The sequence below is a fragment of the Engystomops pustulosus genome, chromosome 4 (genome assembly GCF_040894005.1).
Source record: "Engystomops pustulosus chromosome 4, aEngPut4.maternal, whole genome shotgun sequence".
NCBI lineage: Eukaryota > Metazoa > Chordata > Amphibia > Anura > Leptodactylidae > Engystomops > Engystomops pustulosus.
Window position 1 is genome coordinate 14,173,531 of NC_092414.1, and position 23,248 is coordinate 14,196,778.

The window sequence follows — 23,248 nt, forward strand, 5'->3', positions numbered from 1 at the left end:
AAACTTCCCATAATATACAATTTTTCATCAAACACCATCACAAAAAATGTTCTAAAAAGTGATCAAAAAAAGTTACGGTACCTAATATGATACGACTGAAAAGAACAACTGTTTTCGCAAAAAATAAGCCCTCAACCAGATCTGACAACAGAAAAATACAGAAGTTATGGCCCTGAAAACTTGTCAATAGTAAAAACAATGCGATTTTCTCCAATATTGGTTTTGCTCAGGAAAATTGAGCAAAATAAGAAAAACTATATAAATGAGGTATCACCGCAATCGTAGTGAACCAGAGAATAAAGATAAAATATTATTTTTACGTTACGGTGAGCGGGGGGGGGGGGGATGCTCACAATCCAAAATAAAAATTGATGATTTTGTTTGTGTCCCCCTTGAAATAGTTAATAAAATCTCATGAATAAGCTTTAGACTCCCAAAATAAATTATTTATACATTGTATCTCATCCCATAAAAAATAAGCCCTCATATGATCGCATTATCAAAAAAAATAAAAATTTATAGGTCGTACAATGTGACAATACAAATCTGCTGTGGACGGCGCCTCCATTCATTCTATGCTCGGCCGTGCGCCCGTACAGCAGTTTACCACCACATATGGGGTATCAGTAAACTCGGGAGGAATTGGGCATCAAGCGTTGCAGTGCGTTTCATCATTTAATTTATTCTGAAAATGTCAGTTTTGGCCTAAATGAATGTATTTCCAAAAAAATTCCATAGTTTCTAAATCGCAGGTCCATATTTTTTAACCCATGTGAAACACTTAAAGGGTTAATGAACTTAATAGAAGTTGTTTTACATATGTTGAGGGGTGAAGTTTCTATAGTGGGGTAATTTATGAGGTTTTACTATTATTTAGGCCTCTCAAAGTCACTTGGAAGCCGAGTTGTCCCTCAAAATGTGAGTTATGGCAATTTTCATGAAAATAAGAAAAATCGCACCTAAAGTTCTGCGCCTCATAACATCCTAGAAAAATGACCGGAAGCATAAAATATCATCTCAGCATAAAGCAGATATTCTGTAAATGTTAATTATCAAACTTTTTGGGTAGTTTTACTTCCTGTCTGGAAACCAGAACATTTCAAACTTGGAAAATGAAGAATTTTTACAAACTTTTGCCAAATTTTCACTTTTTTTCAGAACGAAACGCAAAACTTATCACTTAAATTTTATAACTAACATGAAGTACAATGTGTCACGAGAAAACATTCTCAAAATCACCAGGATATGTTAAAGCGTTCCGAAGTTATAACCAATTATCGTGAGACATGTCAGATTTGAAAAATCGAGTCTGGTCATTGAGCTGAAAACTAGTGTCGGTGATAAGGGGTTAAAATGGAGATAGCAAAGTCACCTACAGTATTTTAAAGTCTGCGACCACGCACCAGAACTAACCTTCCATCGGCACTGAGCACCACCTTTTTGGAAAGGATTGTTACTCTACGATTACATCATTGGGAGCAGCGACCCTCTCCAAATTGGTGGAGCGCAATGCTGCCGGAGTTGTTAACCTCAAGGGGAAGTTGAGCCAAACCTTTGCGGTTAGCACCGTTATCTTAACGGGTCCGCTTATCACTATTCCCTATTCTGATCGGTGTCATTCATTTTGGTTCCCGACTGTCAGATGGGCGGAGCAGTTCTAGTGTTCCCATCTGTCTGGGTGCAAGTCTGTGGATGGGAGCTCTGGCTTCACCACCTAAATAACTTATTTACTATCCCCAAGATAGGAGGTCAAATGTCTGATCATTGTGGAGGGACAAGGGGGTCAGACCACCGGACAATCATCAAATCTCAAAATAAGTGATCCAAAGTTATCCCGATCATGATAAAGCAGGGACTAGATCCAGGCATCGTGACTGTGGTATCTTCATATATTGGTTATCCATGGCCTCCGTCCTTCTAAAATCAACTTCTAAAATTATTCTAATGAGCATGTTACCAGAGTGCTTTTGTTCTGCAACTTCACAGGCTGTTACACTGTCCCACCCACCCCATCTGCTCCTTCAGCACTTCCCCTTTCCTCTCTCTTCTGCACAGTGTAACAGCCTTTGAAGCTACAACACGGGGGCCTCAGGAGGCAATGGATAACAAATATAAGAAGATAACCACAGTCTCGGTGCCTGGTTCTAGGAGTAAGGTCCGGGGCGTAGCACCCGTGTGGCTAGAGAGGAGGAGGGATGAGTGCTGCTCACCACTCCCCTATCCATATGGACGCCTGGCGTTCAACGGTACTTGAAATGATAGAGAATGCTTTGTATTTTTCCAGGCGACAGAAAGAGGTACCGTACCGCGGCTTGGCGCCATAGGTGCAAATTGTGCAGCCAGATAGATGTCTGAAAGGTGCCTAACTGTCCCTGGTCTACCATAATAGCTTTTCATGGTAGATTTCCTTTAGTGAATATGGCTGATCCTGTTAGTCCCAGTCTATACGGTGCAGCTTTGGGGGGACCTGTTGTCCCTCCTTTTCCTGTCTTGAGTGTTCGATCCATAGTATATTCAGTTAATATATAATATAAATCCACAGCTCGGTGTAACCTTCACACATACAGATATCAGTATCAGCGCTGGGGACTGAAGGACGACTGGTTAATATGTAATAATCCGCCTTCGCTCCGGAGTATATAAACCCCCCGGGAGCATAAATCCACAGGCAGATCTTCGACCTCCTGACCTCTGAGGACCCTTCTCAGGACCCCTGCGGCATCATGCGGGTGATTCTCGCCTTACTGCTCGGGATCGTTGTTACTTCTGCAGCTCCATCAGGTAATGCAGATTCTACACTTACTACATACAAATGTTCACACGGCTGTGATCGTGCCAGATCAAGGCTACAATAGAACTCTATGGCTCTTGGCTATGGTAGGACATGTCCTATATTTGGGCTCAGTTACGGCCTGACCACTCAGCTTTGTGTGCCCTTCTTCAGGAAGCCACTCCAGAAGAGGCCAAGCGGAGAGTCCTTCCTTGGAATGAAGAGACCCCTATCCAGTGGCTTATGTGGATTGTAAATTTCCCTTTGTGCTATAGACTGATGGGAGCTTGTAAGGTTTTGGGTGCCGTGCTGACCCAGGTGCAAGAGGGGCAGGAGAGCGTCATAGGATATTCCAGCCACACTTTAATAATGGATGTGGAGAAGAACCCTGATAACTATAGTTCATTATAGCTGGAATTGCTGGCAGTAGCTTGGGCCGTTACAGTTACGTTTTCTGATATCTTGACAGGTGCACAGTTCACATTGGTGACCTACAATAATTCGTTAGTACATCTGGAGAATGCCAAGTTGGGGGTGGTGGAGCAGTGGTAGATGGCCTGGTTCAGTAAGTTTAACTAAAACACAGTACCGCCCGGGACGGGAAAATTGCTAATGCGGATGTGTATGCCTTAACCCCAATGATAGACCCATTGGTACCACAGACAAATACCGGGAAGGAGAATAGAGTCCACCGTAACCATAATGAAGGACCCACCGGTACCACGGATAAGGAGAATGGACTCCTCTGACATAAATGGGGGAACATCGGGGAAAAAAGTGCAGGAAGTGTATGACCTGGTTGTCCACCGTGTGGGCCCCCGTGATCTGATCGAGATGAATTGAAGGTTGAGAGTGATGGTGAGAAACAAGACTGCCCAAAGGAGAGGGAAGCTGTCTTGGGGGTGGGAACCACATCCATATGAAGTTGTTCTCCAGCCAAACCTGCACAGGCCAGGTTTCAAAGTTGAAATCAGAAGGGGAAGCAGGGACCCACAAGGATGGTGCACCGGAACTGGTTGAGGCCATGTGCCTTTGTTACCAGACCCTCTGTCCCCCACCTTCCGGCTACCCAGATTATCGATGAAGAGTGGTGGCTCCCCCCAATGGCTGATCCACCACTGCAGGAACCTGGGACATATGTGCCTCTGAAACAAGGAATATATCCCACTTTGACACTCAATGCCCCCAACTTTGTATTCTCCAGATGTACTAACGGGTTATTGTCGGTCACCAATGTGAACTGCACACCTGTCAAGATATCAGAAACCTTCTCTGTAACAGCCCAAACTACTCCAAGCAATTCCAGCTTGAATGAACTATAGTTACAGGGTTCTTCTCCCCATCCCTTAAAGTCCACCTGGCGTATCCTATGACTTTCTCCTGGCCGTCTTGCACCTGGGTCAGCGTAGCCTATCGGAGATACTATAAATATCTGATACCACTCTAACCTCCACCATTTCCTGACTGGCTAAGTATAGGGAGTGATACCGTGTGCAGGGACGGAGCAGACTGTAGGGACAATAGAAGGATAAGAAGGGAAACTCTTGTCCTGGTTGGGTTTTATTGGGTGTAGATCCCTCAAGACAAGCTGTTCATTCCTGCTGCTGATATTTTGGATCTAGACACCCGGCGGATTGTCTTGACCGCTCCTATTGAATTGTATCATTTGGCACCTGACTGTTTTTTGTCTAAATGTAATATATTTTGGGGACATCTTCCTCTTTTACTACTATGCCCCTATCTGCCTGGTTGAAATTTATTGGAGCATAATATAATTTCAGGTCTGTCAAACAGACAGACTCTTGGACATTTCAAAGGTCCCACCAATGAGAAGAAGGTTGATAAAAGAAGGGGGTGTTATCAGCCTCAGCAACAGGCTACAGATGCCGGTCTCTTAAAGTGGTCGTGTACTTGTGATTGTGACCTGTGGAGCGGTTGGCTTGGTCTTCCATATAATCTCGAGTGACATCTAAGCCAAACAGCCAGGAATCGGTAGGTTCCTCAGACACTGACCTCACTTGGTATGGGGCAGTAAAAGGCTCTGGGCCCTCACTTGTCCTCAAACTGCCTCTTAGTTATGCTACCTCTTCTACCAGGCAAGTAATGGATGCTGCCATCAACTCTCATCTGTGAGGAACAGCAGACCGAGGACAATTAGATTACTCTGGATTTGAAGGATAAGTTCGGTTGATCCTCCGAAGAAGCTACTATCACATGTGAGAAGATCTTCATGGACATTGCCAACAGACTGAGACATTTAGTGATGATAATTTGACTGATTGCAACCGGGAATCGGGGCAAGACACTGCCTCACCATCATTGTCATGGGTGACAATGCTGGAGTAAAATGTGTCTGTTGCCAAACAGATGGCGCTGCCAGTGGTGGTAGAAAAACTTTCTCTTTAGTGTGGGTATTTTTCATAAAATCAACTGAAGACCTTAATATGGTAAATATGTTGAATTTGTGTCGAGAACTTGAGACAAGGACAGGGTTCTAATGGCACCACGGCCCTGCCTCAACACGTTGATAAAGTCCTAATTGGACGAAACCCATAGGCTTTTTTTCTGGGTGCATACATGTAAGCTCTACGATGGATTTTAACTAAATGGAATAAAGGAAGACTTTTTACCTACATCCCGTAGAAGTGTTGGAGTACTCTTGTCGTTTGCCTCAACGCATGCTTAGACACCATTAGTGTCGGACTGGCCCACCAGAGTACCAGAGGATCCTTCGGTGGGTCCTGGCTCAAACCAGTACTAAACCCCAGAGGTCCATCATAAAACAACACAATTTGAAGGCTGCGAGAATATATTTACTGGGGGATAATGAAGAGTGGGCTCCCAGATTGATTTTCTCTGGTGGGCCTAAGGAAACCCAGTCCAATACTGGACACCATACAGTGGCCTGGGAAAACTGTGTCAAATATAGTGGTGCAGCTTGAAGCAGATAGTCCTACATCTCCAAGCAGACCACGTCCCCTTCCCCAGAAGACAGGGCTCTTCCACCACAGCAAGGATAACTGTGCTTCTGTCCCTTCATCCACTGTTCATGATTCTCCTCCTCTTTGCTAAGGCGAATGCTAGGAAACAACCTACCCAACGATGCAGTCCCTGAATGAACTCCTTTCCAAATCGCTGGTCCTGCAGTCTCTCCCTTTCCACATGGTTGACCTTTACGACCTCTGATTGCTTGTGCTGAGCCAAGGTCGGAGAGTAACAAGCCATCATTATTTCTATTCCAGCTCTTCAGAAAGCATGTGCAGCAGAAGGTGGTCCAGTCCTGGAGCGGTAATTATGGCAAAGGGTAGCATGTGTCCTTTACTGCCCATTGGGTAAATGTGGATGAGAAGCAGAAGCAACACACCAAGGTGATGGCAATGCTGCCTCTCACTCTGCGTTTCTGGTGTCCATCTTCTCCACGGCCTCCTCATTCTCTGACATACCATCAATATACAGCACGGCAGTGTCATGCAGTTCTTCATCTGGATAGCCTGGGCAAAAACAGCAGTAACACAAGGAAAGAAATAGAAACCTGGCTATCTGGTGGGCAACTCAAGACCAGAACCCTGGAGAATGACAATGGGTGGAACATTGGGGCTCATTTACTTACCCGATCCAGTCGCGATCCCGCGGTGCATTGTCCGACGAGGATTCGGGATCTGCCGGGATTCACTAAGGTCGATGCGCCCGATATCCAGAAGGTGTCGCTTCTGCGCCGTGGTCCGCCGGAGTTCACCTTCTTCTTCACGGTGCATGTAAGTGCTTGATCTTACGACACATTTCGTTTCTTAAATTCCGCGTTTTTTCCGAATCCGTCGGGTTGTCTGAGGGCTACACCCCCCCCCCCCAATTCTCTCGCCTGAAAGCCGGCGCAAGTGTGCGCCAAAATCCATTCGCGTGCGCCAAAATCCCGGTGGCATTCGGCGCAAAACAGAAAAATTCTGTAAACCTGATGAAAGTGCGGCCACGGAGCCCTTAGTAAATGATCCCCATTCTGTCTGTGCTGCATCAATGGGGGCTGAACCTGTCAAATTGATTCAGCTTTCTACATCCAGACTTCAAAAATCATTTCTATATCATAGAATCTTACTAATAAAATACTGAAAGTTACAAAAAAGAAAATCTCTTTTAATATTAAATATAGACAAATTACGGTATAATGATCTCTGTAAAAAAAAAACTCTGGATGACTATTTGCTAATGAGGCCTGTGTGACTATTGGCTGCTGGTGGCTTTGTGACTTTTGGCTACTCAGGGATGTGTGACTATTGGCTGCTGGTGGCTTTGTGACTTTTGGCTACTCAGGGATGTGTGACTATTGGCTGCTGGTGGCTTTGTGACTTTTGGCTACTCAAGGATGTGTGACTATTGGCTGCTGGTGGCTTTGTGACTTTTGGCTACTCAGGGATGTGTGACTATTGGCTGCTGGTGGCTTTGTGACTTTTGGCTACTCATGGATGTGTGACTATTGGCTGCTGGTGGCTTTGTGACTTTTGGCTACTCAGGGATGTTTGACTATTGGCTGCTGGTGGCTTTGTGACTTTTGGCTACTCAGGGATGTGTGACTATTGGCTGCTGGTGGCTTTGTGACTTTTGGCTACTCAGGGATGTGTGACTATTGGCTGCTGGTGGCTTTGTGACTTTTGGCTACTCAAGGATGTGTGACTATTGGCTGCTGGTGGCTTTGTGAGTTTTGGCTACTCAGGGATGTGTGACTATTGGCTGCTGGTGGCTTTGTGACTTTTGGCTACTCAAGGATGTGTGACTATTGGCTACTCAAGGATGTGTGACTATTGGCTGCTGGTGGCTTTTGGCTACTGCGGACTCCATGACTATTAGCTAATAGGGCATACTTGGCCATCGTTTAGTGGGGCCTTCTTGACTATAGGTTACTGTTGTGTGCCTACTTGGCTACTATACTCTAGCATTTTTAGGGAGGTAAATTAACACAAAGCGGCAACTAATTACGTAAAAAATGTTTATATTTCTTTTCACATAACCCTTTTTTTTATAACGTGAAAGGGATTATTCCATAGGACAGATTTGCTATATTATCTATATTATATTGTCACAGACAAGTCGTTATAGTGTTCTAATATTTGCAGGCCACACAGCTCCTGTGATCGCAATGCAAGGGAAAGACTGCCAGAAACGGTTGATTATACCACCATAACCCCTCAGATGCGGTGGTCCTATTAGACAATGGCATCTGAGAGTTTAATTGTGTAAAATGAACAGGCACATCTGTAGTTATAAACATTCAGTAGGAAGGTTTGTTCACCTTTTCTAACCTTGACTTAGTCACAAAAAGTTATTATAAAGACTACAATTCACTCGCCTTATTTCCTTCAGAACGATGGGTCAACGACTACGATCAAGTTCTTCACTTCGAGTGTCAGAGTCATCAAAGCATTAACTTAATTATCAGGTAATAAAACATTTTTAATCCATATTTTTTTTAGGGGCGGGAGCTAAGGAAGGGTTGGGGGATGGGTGTCCCGGTTAGAGTGGTCATATACTGTTCTGTGGAAGCCAACTGAATCCTTGAATGAGTTGAAGTAGGTTGTACAAGCTCCATTATCTTGGGGTCATGAGCGGCCTATGGACTCATGAATGAATCTACTCATAGTTCCCATCAAGCATCATGTGATATCTGAATGTTACCACAGAAAGTATTAACCCCTACTTATTCCTCTCCTCCAGCATCCATGACAATAAGCGTGAGGATCGTGTCTGGGATTTCAGCTGCCAGAACACCTTTAATTACCCCGGTTCCTGTTACTGGACAGGTTACCTCAATGACTTTGATCGGGAGCTCAATTTTATCTGTCCATTCGGCAGCGTACTGAGCGGGATGGATAGTTACCATGATAATTCCAAAGAAGACAGAAGGTAATTATACATATAACACGTAAATAGTTGGTTGGTGGGGATCCACCGACTTGGTAGATACTCCCAAGGGTCTAAATGGTCCCCTGGTTTTCACCGTTTAACCCCCATAAATGGATATGAATTTCACTCCAAAGAACCACCAGGTCGCTAACTCAGATGAAGTGTTAGTTTAGTGGTGGCTGCCCTCGATGGGTCAGCACAGTCCGAGAAGAACTTCCGAGGAGATGTTCAAGGTCAAGACAAGGCATCAAACTTAGAGCAGGTTCAGATGCTGAGCGTTTTGTCATGGGTTGGGTTCTAGTAGTTGTGTTGATAACAACCAGTTGACCTAATCCCTCAAAACGGAGTCCATCATTGGAGTAAGGCTATATTCACACTGCCGTTGCCCGCCCGTACCGTACCGTAGCGGGCAACGGCAGTGTACGGGGAGAGGAGGAGGAGGTGAGCGCAGCTCACCCCCGCCCCTCTCCATAGCAACCTATGGCGCACGGCCCCGTATTACGGGAAAAGACAGGACAGGTCCTATCTTTTTCCCGGGTACGGAACGGTGCCGCACGTGTACTGCACCGTACCGCTCCCGTAGGGTGCCGTGCGCCCATAGGAGTGTATGGGGGACGTATATCGGCCGTATATACGTCGGCCATATATACGTCCCCCATAAGTTCGTGTGAATGTAGCCTAAAGGATCCACAGGTCATATTCTTTCCATTAGGGTCCTTAAGGGTCAAAAAACTGCTAGTAAGGTGACGCAAAATTAATTTTAAAAGTGCTATCCCTGCCTTCCACTCATCACCCTATCACACGTGGATCAGGTTTTAGGCTCATTGAAGGTTCAATCTACAAAAGATCAAGTCTCTTGGATCATAACAAAGTTCATGTTCATCAGAAGATGACAATTTTCGACGACGGAATGAACAGGCAGGAAAATTTAGGTCTCCTAAAGAAGCCTCTTTCTAGATTCTTCTTCACATATTTTGGATATGCTGTAGGTCTCAGACAGGAACAATATATACACGGCCAAGAGAAGGCGAGGTTCCTGGAAGAAAGTTGATGAGACAGTTGTAGGGTTAAAGGGTGGGGTGGGGGGGGGGGCAGAGAACCTAACTGCTTTTTGGAGAATGTGTATTTCCAAAGTAGTTAGTAGTAGATTTGTGACAATTTGTGCCATTGAGAGCAGAAGAAGAGTGAAGGAAAACAGGTGATACCTTCTAGAGGGTTAGTATATTTGATGGTGGGCTTTCGAGAATACTAGTTCTTATCTAGTATTAGTATAACTAGTATTCTCGAAAGATCCTTGGGTATGACGATGTTCGATGATTACACTCCATCAATATACGAAAAAATAAATCAGGTAGCATGTGAAGACTGACTTGGGGCCTTGGCCCATACTCGTAGATGGCCTAGGATTTCTATGAAGGTCCGTATGTAAAATGTTGAAAACCGATTTTCTAGATGGAGATTCTTATGCTGTCAAGGAGAAGTGCCCGTTCAACGTAACTGCAAGTGGAGCGGCAATGTCAATGAATTCGACCTCTACCTAAGATGGGATGCACCTCTTAACCATTACCTTGCTGGAGCTCAGAGTTACCATGACAACAGCAAAGAGTAAGTATAAACAATTCAAATATAACAGAGCATTATAATATGGGCGGTTTGGGAGGCAGCCCAGGGCCCAAGGCTTCTAGGTTACCAATGGCCATCTGAATGACCATTGAAGGTCCTCTGAAAGTACCTTCATTGAAGAACTGAAAAGCAGCAAAGGGAACCCCCAACCAACATAGACATGATATCGAAAAGGTCTAAGCATGAGTCAGGCTATGAATCTATTGTCATAATTTTTTTTCTTTTTGTTGACTTTTTAAAAAATATTTTTTCTGATTTTCCTTTATTTTTGCAGAGACAGACGCTGGAGTTACTACTCATGTGAGAAGTAAAGCATAAAACAGTACATGTAAATCCGAATTGTGATGTCTCCCAGGCTATAAGATGCACTCCTGATCCGTCAAATGTTTTTAAAGGGATTGTACACGATTATAAAAACTTTGCTGCTTCAGTGACAAAATGAACTAACTGTCCATGGACTGTGGCATGGTGTGAGTTGTGCTAAGGGGCAGTACCACATACAACCACTGGACAGGTGTGGTGCCATTTTTTTTGCCTCACATAATGTATTACCCTGTGTCCAATAAATCAACTTTGGCAAATGAGAATTTTTATTCTTTGAATTAATTTTTTAAAATAAAATGTTATTCTTATACTTTATTCTTTGTGATACTTCACATAACCTCTGGGTGGTGCTGTGCTCTATTTTACGGTATTGTGAATGAATAGCTCAAAAGCTCCTCCCCTGTGCTCTAAGTAACAGCTGTTACATATTACAACAGTCACTCAGTCACTGTTAGAAAAAATATAATCCAAGTTCATTTATTATATGGAAAAATAAAGGAAAATGAGACGCAAGAAATAATGGGGCTCATTTACTAAGGGTCCGAACGGCACACTTTCGTTGGGTTTCCCTAATATTTCCGGTTTGCGCCGAATTGCCCTGGGTTTTTGCCGCACTCGATCGGATTGTGGCGCATCGTTGTCGGCTTGAATGCGACAGAAATCGTGGGCCGTTGGACAACCCGACTGATTCAGAAAAAACGCAGAATTTAAAAAGTGATTTGTGTCGCAAGATCAAGCACTTACATGCACCGGTGAGAAGATGGTGAACTCCGTCGGACCTCGGCGCAGCAGCGACACCTGCTGGATGTCGGGCGCACGATCTTAGTGAATGTCAGCAGACCTGAATCCTCGTCGGACAACGCACCACGGGATCGTGACTGGACCGGGTAAGTAAATCTGCCCCAATATGCGAAGTATAAGGATAAAACCCCAGTGTATCTACCCCATATAACTTTATAGGCAAAGTGCAGATGTAAGAAAATGTGACAATATCGACACCAGCGCTAGTCATGAGCAGGTCTGAACCCCCAAATTTGGGTTTGTACAGAATTTGGGGACATACTGGTCGTGGGCCTAGAACCAAAGTTTATTAAAAACGTATTCGGTGGTAAAACTATGCGGAACACTGCTTGACTGACAGCTGAGCAGCCAATCGAGCAGCTTTTAGCACCCTGACGACTACAGCAATTCCCTCTATGGGCGTGGGTGTGATTGGCCATAACAAGCAGGGGCATTTGTCCCAGCGCCATTCCAGAGAGGAGACTGCATTGTAGGGACGGTGAGGAAAAGAATACAACATCCTTAATTTTAGAATCTCCCTTCATATCTAGTAGCACAGTGCAGAACCTTATTCACGACAAACAAGTTTTTTTTTCAAAGTAGTCGTGTCTGGTTTCTGTGCCCACAATCACAAATGGATCATGGTAGATGTCCTGCGATGGTCTGCTGTCCACATCCTCATCCTCTAAGACAAGTTTTTGGGCACTCAAAATTTGGAACTGAAGGGGGGTTCAGGTGGAATCCCAACTAGGAGAGATATCATAGAGCATTAGTGAGGGCTCCATGACCTTTGGCTGTTTTGAACAGGGGAAGGTGGAGCCAGTTGAAGACAATCCAATACAGCTTGAGGGACTCATTGCAGTGCCTCAACTTTGTCTTCCTTATTCATTCTGGGTATACACAAGCACCAATTGACACTGCCTCGAAATGACCAATTATTTAACATTCCTAGCTACCTCTCCCTTTCTTTCTAGCTTCCTCCTTTCTAACGAACAGTGCTGGTCAGGTCCACTAATCATTACCCATACCCTCTTCTAGTACAGTGACATTATTTATTATGATTAGAGATGAGCGAACATACTCGTCCGAGTTTGATGCTCATTCGAATACTTCGCCTGCTCGAGAAAATGGCATCTCCCGCCGTTGTGATTTTTGGCGGCCAGAAACAGAGCCAATCACAAGCCAGGAGACTCTGCACTCCACCCAGCATGACGTGGTACCCTTACACGTTGATAGCAGTGGTTGGCTGGCCAGATCAGGTGACCCTGGGATAGACTAGCCGCTGCCCGCGCTGCTCGGATCATTCTCTGTCTGGATGCCGCTAGGGAGAGAGCTGCTGCTGGTCAGGGAAAGCGTTAGGGTGTTCTATTAGAATAGTGTTAGGCAGGAGTGATTCTACAAGAACCCAACAGCCCTTCTTAGGGCTACAATAACGTTTTATTTTACTTTTTTTTTGGTTTGCCTGTGTCTGGGCTTGCTGGCACTAGTAGTGCAGCTAGTACCATATTGTGAGGAATTTGCTGGGAGACTTGCTACCGTTGTGTTTAGCTCTTAGTGACACACATATCCACCTCAAACACCAAAGTGGGACAATTTATTAGGGGTTTGATTTGAATTAGGCACAGTCTGCTGATTTATTTTTTTTTACGTTTATTTCTTTTTCTAACTCAGTCATCAGGCACAGCACAAAATCCAGTTGTGTGCTGTCAGTGTAGGTTAGAAACTAGCCATAGCAATAGGATAGCTTCGTTTTGTTTAAAAAAATAAATAAATTAAAAAAAATAAACACAAAAAAAAAATATTTAAAGTTTACACTTTAATTTGGAAAATGTTTAACCCGAGGGCTAGGGGTAGAGGACGACGGCGTGGATGTGGGCATCCAACTACTGCAGGGGTCAGAGGCCGTGGTCCTGGGCGGGGTGAGACACCACCTGCTGATGAGGGAGCAGGGGAACGCCGCAGAGCTACACTCCCTAGGTTCATCATGTCTCAAGTTACTGGGACTCGTGGTAGAGCACTGTTGAGGCCAGTACAGTGCGAAGAGGTGATGTCGTGGATTGCGGACAATGCTTCTAGCCATTTGTCCACCAGTCAGTCTTCCACGCAGTCCACCCATGTCACCGAAATCAGCACTCCTCCAGCTCCTCCACCTCAGCCTCCTTCCCCCCAGTCTGCCCCCTCCCACCAAAATTTGGCATTTGAACCGGCATACTCTGAGGAACTGTTTTCTGGACCCTTCCCACAGTCACAAACCACTTGTCCTGCTGCTGCTGAGCTATTTTCCGGTGCCCAGGTTTTCCACCAGTCGCAGTCTGTGGGTGATGATGACATTATTCACGTAGTGGAAGAAGTGTGTAAAGAGGTGTCGGACGATGAGGAGACACAGTTGTCAGACAGTGGTGAAGTTGTTGTCAGGGCAGGAAGTCCGAGGGGGGAGCAGACTGAGGGATCGGAGGATGATGAGGTGACAGACCCAAGCTGGGTTGATAGGCCGGGTGAACACAGTGCTTCTGAGACGGAGGCGAGTCCTATAGCAGAACAGGTTGGAAGAGGCAGTGGTGGGGCCAGACGGAGAGGCAGGGCCAGAGCTGGTGCATCAGCGCCAAATGTTGCCCGTAATCAAGCTCCCGTGGCGAGGGCTAGATTTTCAGAAGTCTGGAGGTTTTTTTAAAGAAACACCGGATGACCGACGGACTGTGGTGTGCAACCTTTGCCAAACCAGGATCAGCAGGGGTTCCACCACTACTAGCTTAACTACCACCAGTATGCGCAGGCATCTGAATGCTAAACACCCCACTCAATGGCACCAAGCCCGTTCACCTCCGGCCGGGCACACCACTGCTCCTTCCCCTGTGTCATCTGCTAGTCAGCCCCCTGCCCAGGACCCCGGCCCAAACACCTCCTGTGCGAAAACCCCATCTTCGCCTCCACGATCCTCCACAGCATCCATCAGCGTCTGGGATATGGAGAGCTGAACACTGGTGGATGCTGTGGAGGATCGTGGAGGCGAAGATGGAGGTAAAAGGAGGTATAGCGCAACCCACCCACACGCCCAAGCCCTCAACGTCCACATCTCCTAGTTGCTTAGCCTGGAGATGCTGCCCTATAGGCTGGTAGAGACCGAGGCCTTTCGAAACCTCATGGCGGCGGCCGCCCCTCGGTATTCGGTTTCCAGCCACCACTACTTTTCCCGATGTGCCGTCCCAGCCCTGCACAAGCACGTGTCAGAGAACATCCTCCGTGCCCTGACCAACGCCGTTTCTGACAAGGTCCACCTGACCACGGACACGTGGACGAGTGCTGCCGGGCAGGGCCACTATATATCGCTGACGGCACATTGGGTTAACTTGGTGGAGGCTGGGACCGAGTCTGACCCTGGGGCTGGTCATATACTGCCGACGCCGAGGATTGCGGGGCCTAAGGCCTTCTATGCCTCCTCCTCCTCCCACCCCTCCTCCACCTCCTCCTCTGAATTACCATCCGTGGGCATGGCGCCATCAGTCGGTAGCTCTAGGCACAGCAGCAGTGCCATCGCTAAGCGACAGCAAACTGATAAAAGGCACACCGCCCAAGAGTTATTACAGGGCATCACAGCGCAGACTGATCTGTGGCTGGCACCGCTGAACCTGAAGCCAGGCATGGTTGTGTGTGACAACGGCCGTAACCTGGTGGCAGCTCTGCAACTCGGCAGACTGACACATGTGCCATGCCTGGCCCATGTGTTAAATCTCATAGTTCAGCGTTTCCTCAAGACATACCCCAATCTGTCTGATTTGCTCACGAAGGTGCGCCGCATCTGTGCGCATTTCAGGAAGTCCAGCACAGATGCTGCCACTCTCAGGGCAACGCAGCGCCGCCTCCAACTGCCCGCTCAACGACTGTTGTGCAACGTGCCCACGAGGTGGAATTCAACACTGACCATGTTATCCAGAGTTTACCAGCAGCGCAGAGCGATTGTAGACTGCCAGATGTCAACTTCCACCAGAACTGGTAGTCAGGTCAGTCAGCTTCCTCAAGTCTACAATGAGGAGTGGACGTGGATGTCTGATATCTGTCAGGTGCTGAGTAACTTTGAGGAGTCAACACAGATGGTCAGTGGCGATGCCGCCATCATCAGCCTCACCATCCCGCTGCTTGGCCTGTTGAAAAACTCTCTGGTCAGCATGAAGTCGGAAGCTTTGCGCTCGTCACAAGAGACGGGGGAAGAAGATTCCCTTGTTGATAGCCAAAGCACCCTTAGGTCTGTTTCTCAGCGCATATCGGAGGAGGTGGAGGAGGATGAGGAGGAAGAGGAGGAGAATGTTGGCGAGACAGAAGAGGGGACCATTGTTCAGTCCTTCACTGTTCAGCGTGTATGGGCAGAAGAAGAGGAGTTGGAGGAGGAGGAAATGGACAGTCAGGCCAGTGAGGGGAGTGAATTCTTGCGCGTTGGGACTCTGGCGCATATGGCAGATTTCATGCTAAGCTGCCTATCCCGTGACCCTCGCGTTCAAAGAATTTATTCCAGCACCGATTACTGGGTATTCACTCTCCTGGACCCACGGTACAAGCAAAATCTTTCCACTCTCATCCCTGGAGAGGAAAGGAGTGTGAGAATGCATGAATACCAGCAGGCCCTGGTGCACAAGCTGAAACAGTATTTCCCTTCTGACAGCGCTAGCGGCAGAGTGCGTAGTTCTGCGGGACAAGTAGCGAGGGAGAGTAGGCGAGCAGGCAGCTTGTCCAGCACTGGCAAGGGTACGCTTTACAAGGCCTTTGCCAGTTTTATGTCACCCCAGCAAGACACTGTCACCTGTCCCCAGTCTCGGCAGAGTAGGGCTGATCTTTACAGAAAGATGGTGAGGGAGTACGTAGCTGACCATACCATCGTCCTAAATGATCACACAGCTCCCTACAACTACTGGGTTTCAAAGCTGGACATGTGGCACGAACTGGCGCTGTACGCCTTGGAGGTTCTTGCCTGCCCTGCCGCTAGCGTCTTGTCCGAGCGGGTTTTCAGTGCAGCTGGTGGCATCATCACCGATAAGCGTACACGCCTGTCGACTGACAGCGCTGACAGGCTGACGCTTATCAAGATGAATAAAGCCTGGATTTCTCATAATTTCCATTCTCCACCAGGTGAAAGAAGCTGAACCTGAATAATGTATGCACTCCTCCTCCTCATTGTCCTCCTTCTCCTCCTCTTTGTACACTAAAGCAGAGGAAACTGGCTATTTTTTTGCCAGGGCCAACTGGCTCTGGCTATAGTACTCTATGTATTTAATTTTTCTGGAGGGCCAACTACCCTGTCCTCTGTTTTAAACAATTTTTGGGAGTGCCACATACAGGCACTCAATCTATGTAATTTTTCTGGAGGACCAGCTACCTGCTCCTCTGGTTTGAAAACTTTTTTGGACTGCCACATACAGGCACTCAATTTATTTAATCTTTTTGGAGGACCAGCTACCTGCTCCTCTGGTTTGAAAACTTTTTTGGACTGCCACATACAGGCACTCAATCTATGTAATTTTTCTGGAGGACCAGCTACCTGCTCCTCTGGTTTGAAAACTTTTTTGGACTGCCACATACAGGCACTATCCAAATTACATTGTCTCCATAGCAGCCTCCACACGTTGTCTTTTTAGCTGCCTTCACACGTTGTCTCCATTGCTACCTCCACACGTCATCGCCATAGCTGCCTCCAAAAGTCGTCCATATAGCTGCCTCCATACATGGTCCCCTTATCAAATGAGCTGTGTCAGGCAGAATTTTGGGTTGTTTTCATGGCTTCCACATCAAACTTGTTAACTTTGTCGCCACCCTGCTGTGTAATCCACAAAATATACTGGCAAACTTTTATCATTTACCAATATTATTTCAGCGCTTCTTGCGCATCTGTTTACATTCCCCTCACCCGCCATATCCTAAACTTATAAGAACGCTACTACACTTGATCTTATACAAAAGGTTCTTAGAAGTGCTGTTTGGGGAGTAGCCTAGAGACAGGGGCTTGGATTGGCGAAAGCTCGTCTGGCAGTGGAGCGCCAGCTCCATCCCAAGATCCAACTAACATAGTTTTAACTGCAGCACCTTTAATCTACTACTAGTTCACTGCCTCCATACATGGTCCCCTTATCAAACGAGCTGTGTCAGGCAGAATTTTGGGTTGTTTTCATGGCTTCCATGTTAACTTTGTCGCCACCCTGCTGTGTAATCCACAAAATATACTGGCAAACTTTTATCATTTACCGATATTATTTGAGCGCTTCTTGCTCACCTCCTTTGGTTCCTCTCTGCCACCCATTGGTTTTAAGCCTGAGTCCATTTGGGGTATGTTGCCAAGACACTCTCTAGCCTGCCGCTGCTGCCGCTGCCTCTGCATGCCGTCCCCTATAGTGTGAGGGTCAATTATTGGATGTTTTAGAAGCTATCTAGCCTCATTCGGTCACTCTGTCATTGCCATGCTGTTGCCCATAATTTTGGCATAATGGTGCGATTAAGCAGCCTCAGAGGCATCCATGCATGCTGCCCCTGCTGTTTCCTGTCCATTTCCGTGGTGTTTCCATCCTTTTCTGAGGTTCCCAGGTGTTTGGCCAAGCTTCCCTGTGCAGATCCTTGGTCCCCTTGAAAAATGCTCGAGTCTCCCATTGACTTCAATGGGGCTCGTTATTCGAGACGAGCACTCGAGCAGCGGGAAAAGTTCGTCTCGAATAACGAGCACCCGAGCATTTTAGTGCTCGCTCATCTCTAATGATACCCCTTTCCTCACTATACTAGCTATTAGTTCCACTCTTCAGGAAGGGGCTAGGCTCATCTGCTCTTGGTCTGATGTGCTAGCTGCACAGACTCTTCAGAGTCTCTAATCTGAGAGAGTGAACTCTCTCCTCACACTGCACTCTCTTCTCAGAGAGAACTTCACTTCTTCTGGAAGTTTCCTGACCAGGGTTTTGTTACTCCCCCTGCTCAGGTGGTGGCTACTCCTCCAATTACATCTCAGCTTACATCTCAGCTCACAGAGACAAAGTATAACACCTGTGATTGGCTGACACATATGACATCACATAAAACAGTTAACTCCTGCCTTGCCAGGCAGGATCTCCCACTGCAGTGCTCATCTGTGTTATCTAGTGTTATGTAGTGTGATGTAGTGACATGCTGTGAGGCTAATCAGACCCTACACAGGCTGCAAGCTACATGATGGGACGTATTCGCAACCACTCCTCTGCCTTGTATCGGCGAGGGTGTTGCACAAGCTAATGAGATAACAAAAGTCACTTTTAGATGTGCGCCATTGTATTATCCGCACAATAACAGAACCCTCCGCAGTTCATAAGAATGAGAGTGAGAACGCCATAACACAGGTATAAATAATGGAGGATGGTGTGAAATAAAAACTTTATTCCAGGTGTAGTCACATTAGGCGAAGGGGATCAAACGTTCATTGTATCAGTCAATTTTCCCAACAAAAAAAAACTATCACAAAATAAAAGGCAATAAGAGAGAAAGTGTGAGAAGGGTTAAAAACATGAATATTAGCTGATATTATCCCTTCTCAAAATGTAGTAACATATAAAGTGATTACTTCCATTATCTGTGATGTGCAGCAGCTCCTGTGTGCAGCAAATGCTCCCTGTAGCCTGATGGCTAAGAATCTGGAGGGGGGGGGGTTAATTTCAGGGGGCTGTATCTCTGGCTCTGTGACACATAGAACCTCACTTCTTATTTCCTATGAAAGAAGAGAGTCTCCTCTTTTATATGAATCTAATTTTGTGTTTCTAAGTGTTAGGAAAACGGAGCTATTAACTGTTAAACTGCCATCTGGAGTAATTTTTATATATAAAAATGGCACCTGATATTCTCACTTTAAACCTGAATATCTCTGGATCCATAGCACCTAGAAACAAAATTCAAGAATCATTTGAAAGAAGAGATTGAAAGATTGCCCCCTTTGCCTAGCCTTAGCGCCGGCCCTGCTGCACATACACTAAGTTCTTCTTGGCTGTATACGAAGACCAATATATTTATTCCATAAATAATAAATGCAGTAAATATATAAAAATGTGGCGGCGCTTTGTTGACGACATATTCATTATATGGTCAGGTACAGCGAAGGAGTTTACAGAGATGGATGCAATAAATGGAATTTATTGATGTTTTAGTGGAAATAGAGAAAAATAATAAAATAATTTTTTTTAAAAACGGCAGTGCATAGGACACAATGTGGAAGCTGGAATGTGGCTTAGAACGTGTTAAACCAGCACAAATGTAGAACTAACGTTTGACACCAGTTTTGTTCGATTCGGTTAATGTGGGGGGCTGCTTGAACTTTTGACCTTTAATTTTTTTGTTCATATATTCAAAACAAAAGCAGCACAAACAAAAAATTGAGCAGCAAAAACCAGCACAAACGTAGCAGAATTGTTCGGCACCAGTTTTGTTTGGGCAATGTGGGGGGGGGGGGGCTGGTTGACCTCTGGAAACTTTCATTAATATCTTAAAAACGATAGCGGCACAAACGAAAATTTTTGCTGCACAAGCCAGCACAAATGTAGCACAAAGGTTTGACACCAATTTTGTTTGATTTGAACAAGGTGGGGGGGCCAATTTCACTCAGGTAAAGAAAGGTCCTCTTTGAATTGCATCATATACCAGAGGTCATGTATACAAGTGACTTTGCATATGAACTTTATTCATTTTGGACTCATGTTCCCGGCAGGTCTGTTGTAGGTATAAGGTCCATGAGGATCAGGTTTCTAGTCAGGCTCTAGAACTTTTTGTTTTTGTTATTTCTTCTCTCATCTCCAAATTAGTTTTAAAATTCTAAATAAATAATTATCAAAAGAAAAAATAAATATCCAAACATGACATTCAGAGGACTAAAAACTTATTACTGCTCAGCCGCACCCTGAATACAAAGAGTTAATCCCGCCCTCTTATCTCTGCGCGTCATTCTCAAGAATTGTAGTTTCGTTTCTCTCTTCCTGCTCTGTCAGCCATGGCGTCTGCCGACCTGAGAGAGGAGCTGGACTGCTCCATCTGTCTGACCACTTATACAGATCCTGTAATGCTGAGATGTGGACACAACTTCTGCCGGGTCTGTATTGATCGTGTGCTGGATACACAGGACGGGTCTGGAGGTTATTCCTGTCCTGAATGTAGAGAAGAGTTTCAGGAGCGGCCGGCACTGATGAGGAACTTTACTCTGATGAAAATAATAGAAAACTTACTGACTACTCAACCAACACCGAGAGAAACCGGGATCTGCTGCACTTACTGTGTGGACTCTCCTGTACCTGCTGTGAAGTCCTGTCTACATTGTGAGGCTTCTCTGTGTGATAAACACCTGAAAGTCCACAGCAAGTCACCAGAACACGTCTTATCTGACCCCAGCACTTCCCTGGAGAACAGAAGATGTTCTGTCCATAAGGAAGTGTTAAAGTATTACTGTACTAAGGAGAACATCTGTATCTGTGTGTCCTGCAGTATAATTGGGAAACATAATGGACATAACATGGAGTCACTGGATGAGGCTTCTAAAAAGAAGAAGAAGAAACTGAGAAATGTTCTTCAGAAACTGATCACAAACAGAGAGGAGACTGAGAAAAGAGTCCAGAGTCTGGAGGAGAGCAGGAGAAAAGCTCAAGAAAAAGCATCTGGAGAAGCTGAGAGAGTCACTGCCCTGTTTATAGACATCAGGAGACGGCTGGACGACCTGGAGAAGAGGGTCCTGAGTGACATCTCCAGGCAGGAGAAGGAAAAGTCCCTCTCACTGTCTGCTCTGATCCAGAAGCTGGAGATACAGAAGGACGAGCTGTCCAGGAAGATGAGGCACATTGAGGAGCTGTGTAACATGACTGATCCACTGACTGTGTTACAGGAACCAGACACAGGTGACTTGTGTGACCCTGAGGAGGGGGGAGATGATGAGGACACAGGGGGACATGATAACCAGCGCCATGATGTAGATGATCTGGATGTGACTGTGATCTCAGACACATTACACACATTATGTGACATAATATCAGGTATAAGGCGCAGGATCTATGTGGAGGGTCCTGGAGACATATTACTGGATGTAAACACGGCTGCTAATAATAATCTCCATATATCAGACGACCTGAAAACTGCAACCTGGACACAAGAGAAGCAGAATCGTCCAGAAACGGCAGAGAGATTCCAGGATTATGAGCAGGTGATGAGCAGCCGGAGATTTACCTCAGGACGACATTACTGGGATGTGGAGATCAGTAGATCAGGGTGGTGGATGGTCGGGATGTGTTATCCCAGTATAGACAGGAGGGGGCGCCAGTCATACATTGGAGATAATAACAAGTCCTGGTGTTTGAGGAGATATAATAATCAGTATTATGTGACACATGACAGTAATGAGATCCGGTTACGTGACAATATCTCCAGTGATAGATTCCGGATCTGTCTGGATTATGAGGCGGGGGAGTTGTCCTTCTATGAGCTGTGTGACCCCATCAGACACTTACACACCTTCACCACCACCTTCACCGAGCCCCTTCATGCCGTGTTATGTGTAGGGGAAGGTTCTATGAAGACATTAGGGGGAGGCAGGAAGTGGGAGAAACCATCATAAAATGTGTCACTGGTTCTACATTATTTCCTTTATTTTCCTCTTGATCAATAAACGTCTATAAATTCTTTATAAAGATTGTCCAGTCCTTCATCACTTCCTCAGAGCAAGTTCCTGAGAGAAAACTGGTGAAAATAGATCTCTGCTTGCTGACATTCTATGGAAGCCTCAGTGTTTATTTCCTGTGGGGATAAATCGGTTCCTGGTCATGTGAAGTCACACAGGTGCACAGCTCGATACAGTAATCATAACTGTGTGTTATACTGAGCCATGCACCTGTGTGACATCACATGACCAGGGATATAGAAGCCATGCACCTGTGTGACATCACATGACCAGGGATATAACAAGCCATGCACCTGTGTGACATCACATGACCAGGGATATAACAAGCCATGCACCTGTGTGATATCTGCAACATCCCCCACCGGCGCCTAGCCTTTTCTTGGGGCCTGGAGACAGCCGGGGCCCGAAGTACCTTAGTGGTACGGTGCTTGGTATGGGGAACCGGAGGGCTGTCCTACAGCCTGGCAGGTCTCCAGCAGGGTGGTGTTGGCAAGAAATGATGAGGGAGAGGCTGCTATAGCGGTTCTCCCTGGGGCAACCCTTTGGTGTCTGGAGTATGAGTCTCTGTGTGGTGGATAGGGTGCCCATGATGGTGACAGCCGTAGTAGCAGGGACCAGACGGAGGCAGATGTTGAACAAAAATAACTTACAGTTCTTTATTGGAACCGACAGGAACAGTAGCAACGTGCCTTGACAAATGCTGTAGATGCAGTTGGAGGGAGCCACAGGAGTAGATCACCAGCCTGGATGCAAAGGGCAGGCTGGGAGGTAGCTGTGTCCTATTAGGATGCTTCAGCTTGTCCTGGGTTGCTTCAGATATCACCCTTGAAGGTAGGATGATATCCCTTTCCCCTAACTAACTAACTCACTCCACTCAGGCAGGGAGCTGAGCTCTCCTGCTCTGGTCTGTCTTCCTGTCTAACTAGACTAGACTGCTCTTTTGACTGGATTAACTCCAGTCTTCTTCTCTCTGTTCAGACTCCCTGGTCTGACTGCCCTCTAGAAGTTTCCTGACCAGGGGTTTTGTTACTCCCACTGGTCAGGTGGTAGCTACTCCTCCAATTACATCTCAGCTCACAGATACAAGATATGAACATATGTGATTGGCTGACACATATTACATCACATTTAATACTTAACTCCTGCCTTACCAGGCAGGCTCTACCGCTGCAGTGCTCATCCGTGTTATGTAGTGACATGCTGTGGGGTTGATC

At 46.0% G+C, this 23,248-nt stretch overlaps 2 protein-coding genes across 2 annotated transcripts in view; both read left to right on the plus strand.

Annotated features, from left to right (window-relative positions):
• Positions 1-10,872, plus strand: part of BRAF (B-Raf proto-oncogene, serine/threonine kinase) — a 50,133-nt gene extending 39,261 nt beyond the window's left edge. The window contains exons 20-23 of the mRNA XM_072145218.1: positions 8,123-8,198; positions 8,474-8,662; positions 10,115-10,267; positions 10,560-10,872. Coding sequence (XP_072001319.1) covers positions 8,123-8,198; positions 8,474-8,662; positions 10,115-10,267; positions 10,560-10,596 — 455 coding nt within the window. The 3' untranslated portion in view covers positions 10,597-10,872. The remainder of the gene's footprint in view (positions 1-8,122; positions 8,199-8,473; positions 8,663-10,114; positions 10,268-10,559) is intronic.
• Positions 10,873-20,339: 9,467 nt separating this feature from the next.
• On the plus strand, positions 20,340-22,021 carry LOC140126108 (E3 ubiquitin-protein ligase TRIM39-like). Its single transcript, XM_072145221.1, has one exon. It carries the CDS (start codon positions 20,364-20,366, stop codon positions 21,969-21,971), a length of 1,608 nt encoding a protein of 535 aa, XP_072001322.1. The 5' UTR covers positions 20,340-20,363; the 3' UTR covers positions 21,972-22,021.
• The last annotated feature ends 1,227 nt before the right edge of the window (positions 22,022-23,248 follow it).

Coding starts and splice junctions, on each gene's coding strand:
- LOC140126108 (XM_072145221.1), top strand. CDS start 20,364: ATGGCGTCTGCCGACCTGAGAGAGGAGCTGGACTGCTCCATCTGTCTG.